At 52.2% G+C, this 4,112-nt stretch overlaps 1 protein-coding gene across 1 annotated transcript; it reads left to right on the top strand.

Moving 5' to 3' along the window:
• Positions 1–751: 751 nt before the first annotated feature.
• PHACADRAFT_154991 (uncharacterized protein) lies at positions 752–3,296 on the top strand (the record flags this gene model as incomplete). Its single annotated transcript, XM_007402700.1, has 12 exons — positions 752–947; positions 1,004–1,112; positions 1,240–1,428; positions 1,492–1,622; positions 1,746–1,861; positions 1,920–2,040; positions 2,098–2,101; positions 2,169–2,330; positions 2,386–2,408; positions 2,467–2,548; positions 2,608–2,883; positions 2,940–3,296. 12 exons carry the CDS (start codon positions 752–754, stop codon positions 2,998–3,000), a joined length of 1,470 nt encoding a protein of 489 aa, XP_007402762.1. The 3' UTR covers positions 3,001–3,296.
• Positions 3,297–4,112: the final 816 nt, after the last annotated feature.

Below are 4,112 nucleotides of genomic sequence, written 5' to 3'. Positions count from 1 at the left end.
TCCACTCAGACCTCTCGAGACAGCAACCATTCGGTCAGCTCGTCAGGCCGCGCGCGCACTACGGCCCTCCAGTTTGTGAAGAACACGTGGAACAAAAGAATGTGAGATGCAGCTCGCTCCCGCCTACCACAAACCTCCAATGGTGAACTCTTTTGCGCCGTCCAGTCTAAGCACGACCGTTTGTGTGAGCTCGTGACGAGCGACATCACAGCCCGGGGTGCTGTAGGATGCAATACAGATACTAGTACTATATATTGCAGATGCAATGGCCGTGGGTCACTCCATAGCGGGTCTCCCATGTGACGACATTTCCACATGCCGTTCGACGCAACAGCTCTCAGGCTCCCTGCTGCTCCTTGTCACCAATTCAGCCATATCTCATTGGATATGTCTGCTGTTAGAAATGCATGGAGGGTGTCGCTTATAATTCAGGATGTCTGTCGTACGTATGAGCTGTGATCCGCTTGACTGAGTGACTAAAGCAGTGCGACAGGCAAGTCTTCGAAAACTGTTACCAGCCGTACAGCCTGAAGGCAACTAGACCCTGATTCTCCCACAAGAAGCGTCACCGGCAAAAGCACATACTGAACCGAGATCTATGCGCACCATTGGCGTCGTTATCTCGAATCGGCTTTCGTTACCCTATGGCCACTGGCAGATGCGATCACGAATAGGATACACCTTACACGTCCCATATTAAACCACAGTATCTGACTGACCCCCAGCCTGCAACCCCCTTGCACACGACGAAATGACCTTGTATACTGCATCTCTCCCACTGATTCCCCTAGCAATCGGTATAGTCTACCTGTTCGTTGCTGTCCTCAATAGGCCAGGACGACGTCGACTTCCACCTGGCCCTAAAGGTCTTCCCATCTTAGGGAATATCCTCGACGCACCCAAGGAGCACGAATGGCGCACGTTTCAAGAGTGGGGTCGCACTTATGGTACGTGCCCTATGGAACCATCTCTTGTGGTGTATCTCTCATTCGTCTTCTGGCAGACTCGGATGTCGTGCATTTCCAGATTCTAGGGGCCCATTACGTGGTCCTCAACTCCGCGAAGGCCACAACCGAACTCTTTGAGAGGCGGTCAAATCTGCATTCTGATAAGTGAGTACTATCTTCAAGATTCCGGGCACGTGCCGATATTTAACCAACGTAGACCGCAAGCGGCAATGCTTAACTTGTACGTGTGACTATCCTGACTTAAAGTCGGCAACTGATGATCGTATGACAGGACCGGCTGGGATAGGAACTGGGGCCTGATGAAATATGGTGCCTTTTGGCGGGCACATCGCAAGATATTCCACCAACACTTCCGCTCAAACGCTGTGTTTGCATACCATCAAAGGTCAGAAAAGGCGGTGCGCCAGCTGCTCCGCTTACTCTACGCCGAGCCAGAGTGTTTTATCAAACATATCCGCTTGTGGGTTGCCAGCCAATGTCCAACTGCCGTATATTCATGTTTTTCCCTCTGTTCTTGAACTAGCATGACCGCATATAATATCATTGGCATCATGTACGGTGTGGATATCACCTCGGAAGGCGACCCCACTCTCGCAATTGTGGAAGAAGCTCTCGACATCTTGCAGAAAATTGGCAATCCTGGAGTGTATCTTGGTATTGTATCGATAAGTCTTTTGCGTGGCATCTTTGCTAAGTTATGCACCTAGTGGACTCGTTTCCTCTTAGTAAGTTTCAGACTCTCCTCTCGGTTCGCAATATTCATTGATCCCTACGTAGTGAGGTTCATACCCTCGTGGTTCCCGGGTGCCAAATTCAAACGCGACGCTGAGGCTTGGAAACCCATAGTCGACCAGATGTACATGCAACCATACAATGATGTAAAGACCGCTTATGTGGGTTCTATTAACTTTTCTCAAGCAAGTACGTGTTGAGTCCTCACCCTATTATCAGGAAAGGGGAGTGCCAAGACCATGCGTTGCGACGGAAATGCTAGCAGAGCTCTATAAGGACGGAGCAAATTCTCAGATGCTGGAGCAAGTCATCATCAACACTACTGGCACCGGATATGCAGGTTCGAGAAAGCAATACTTAACGACCTTATATTCATACTGATTGTCGGCTGTTGCAGCGGCGTCTGAGACGGCAAGCGGCCAGCTCACCCCTGCTAAAATGCTTACCAAACTATTACTCCTAGACCAGCGCGGTGTTGTCGGTCTTCATTTTGGCCGTGCTGCTGTACCCAGAAGTGCAGCTTGCAGCCCAGGCGGAACTTGATCGAGTTATAGGCACGGATCGCCTCCCGGTGATGGAAGATGAAAAGTCACTGCCATATATCACTGCCCTGGTTAGGGAAATATTACGGTGTGTGATATATGAGTGACAGGCGGCGGTCAAGAACTAACACCATAATCTTCAGTTGGAGGCCAATAGTCCCGTTAGGTACACAAATTTTGAGTCGAGCGTGAAAGCCAGTGACGGCTAAAATGATGCTGGTTAGGTGTTGCACATCAGTCGATTGCAGACGACGAGTATGAAGGGTATCATATTCCTGCTGGGACAGTTATTTTTGGAAATGCACGGTGCGTTATCTCCCGAGTTTGGCTATTTTAAGCCTTTCATGACCTGCTGGGCTCTGCAGAGCCATTCTCCACGACGAAGAACAGTTTCCCAACCCGGACGTCTTCAACCCCAATCGCTTCCTCGACTCAGATGGACACCTGCTCAAGCACCTAGTGAACACTGTATCCAACGCGTTCGGTTTCGGCCGAAGAATATGCCCGGGACGTTATTTCGCGTTGGACGTCGTCTGGCTGACGGTTGCCAATGTCCTCGCGACCTTCAAGATTGAGAAGCCCTTCGATGAGATGGGGAACGTCGTGGAGCCCTCTGGAGAATTCATTTCCGGATTTATCAGGTGCGTGCAGCATCTGCCCTTCGTGTGCGAGTTAGCGGTGATTGAGACTTTGCCAGCTGTCCCGTTCCTTTCAAAGCCGTTTTCAAGCCGCGATCGACCGTTGCGTTTGCCCAGTAGCGTCCAGATGTGGTGTCAAGCTTCATAGCTCTCGTATGCAGTTTCAGGCGGAACGAGAAGAACGAGCCAGGGTCGGACTGAAGCATGAGACGATCACTGGAGTGTGTACATACAGTGACTCTTCGGACATGCTGGGACTCGTGAGAGAATTCACGGCTTCCCTGCTGCTCTCAAAGCCGCCTTCAGTGTACGATAGAATTGATAACATGGCAGCGCATTATGGTATCATAACAATAACGAGAGGCTGCTCAGATCCAAGAGTCCTGCCGGGGACTCGGGATATCGTTGTTCGAAGTCTTTGGTACCTATATGACCATTTTTCTATACTAAAACACTTCGGGGGTCGAAGCCCCGAGACAAAGACGCACTGTCATTGGCCAGTGATCCCTCTCGCGAGGCGCCTCTCACGGGGGCGTTCCTCTCATTTCTCATTCGATTTCCCCTTCTCAACTCTCTTCGCAATTCTCTCTGCCCGTGCTACGCACGGGCCACCCTCTCGTGCTTAGTATATGGTGCAAGCCTGACGATTGTAGCGTCGTTCGTCGCCGGGGTGACCCGTGTGACGATCGCACTGGTTCCCTAATCTGGCCAGGACAAACACGGCCAAATCTCAGTGACTGCATCCCGAGACTAGACGGAAGTACCAGTCCTTTGTCCGACCGTGACAATGTAAGTTTCTGCGCTTCCGCGCCCCGTACAGTTCTGTGCGACCGGAAAAGTTGACGGGTGCACTCGCGTTACTATCCAGGGCATCGCACGCAGCGCCTTCCGCTGGGCAGAGGGCGAACCATGATATGCTTCTGGAGATCGCACACTACCTCCCGAAGCCAAATCTTGCCACGATGGCCCTCACATGCCACACATGGCTCCCGGCCGCGCGTGAAGGGCTTTATCGCCGTACCTACTTCGACATCCACGACCGGAGGGTGTTCAGCCTCGAGCGGACTCTGCACAGCTGCGCACATCTGCGCGCCCTCGTGCGGCACCTCCGGTTCCACCGCGGTACCGTCGAGCCGATATACTACCCCACGCTCAGCTGCCTCGGGTTCTTCCCGGCGGGGAGTCTGCAGTCTGTCACCTTTGAGTCCTACACCGACCCCTCGCTGTATCGC

Source organism: Phanerochaete carnosa (genome assembly GCF_000300595.1).
Source record: "Phanerochaete carnosa HHB-10118-sp unplaced genomic scaffold PHACAscaffold_348, whole genome shotgun sequence".
NCBI classification, from domain to species: Eukaryota; Fungi; Basidiomycota; class Agaricomycetes; order Polyporales; family Phanerochaetaceae; genus Phanerochaete; species Phanerochaete carnosa.
Note: the sequence above shows the minus strand (reverse complement) of the source record. Positions and strands in the feature narration are given on the sequence as shown.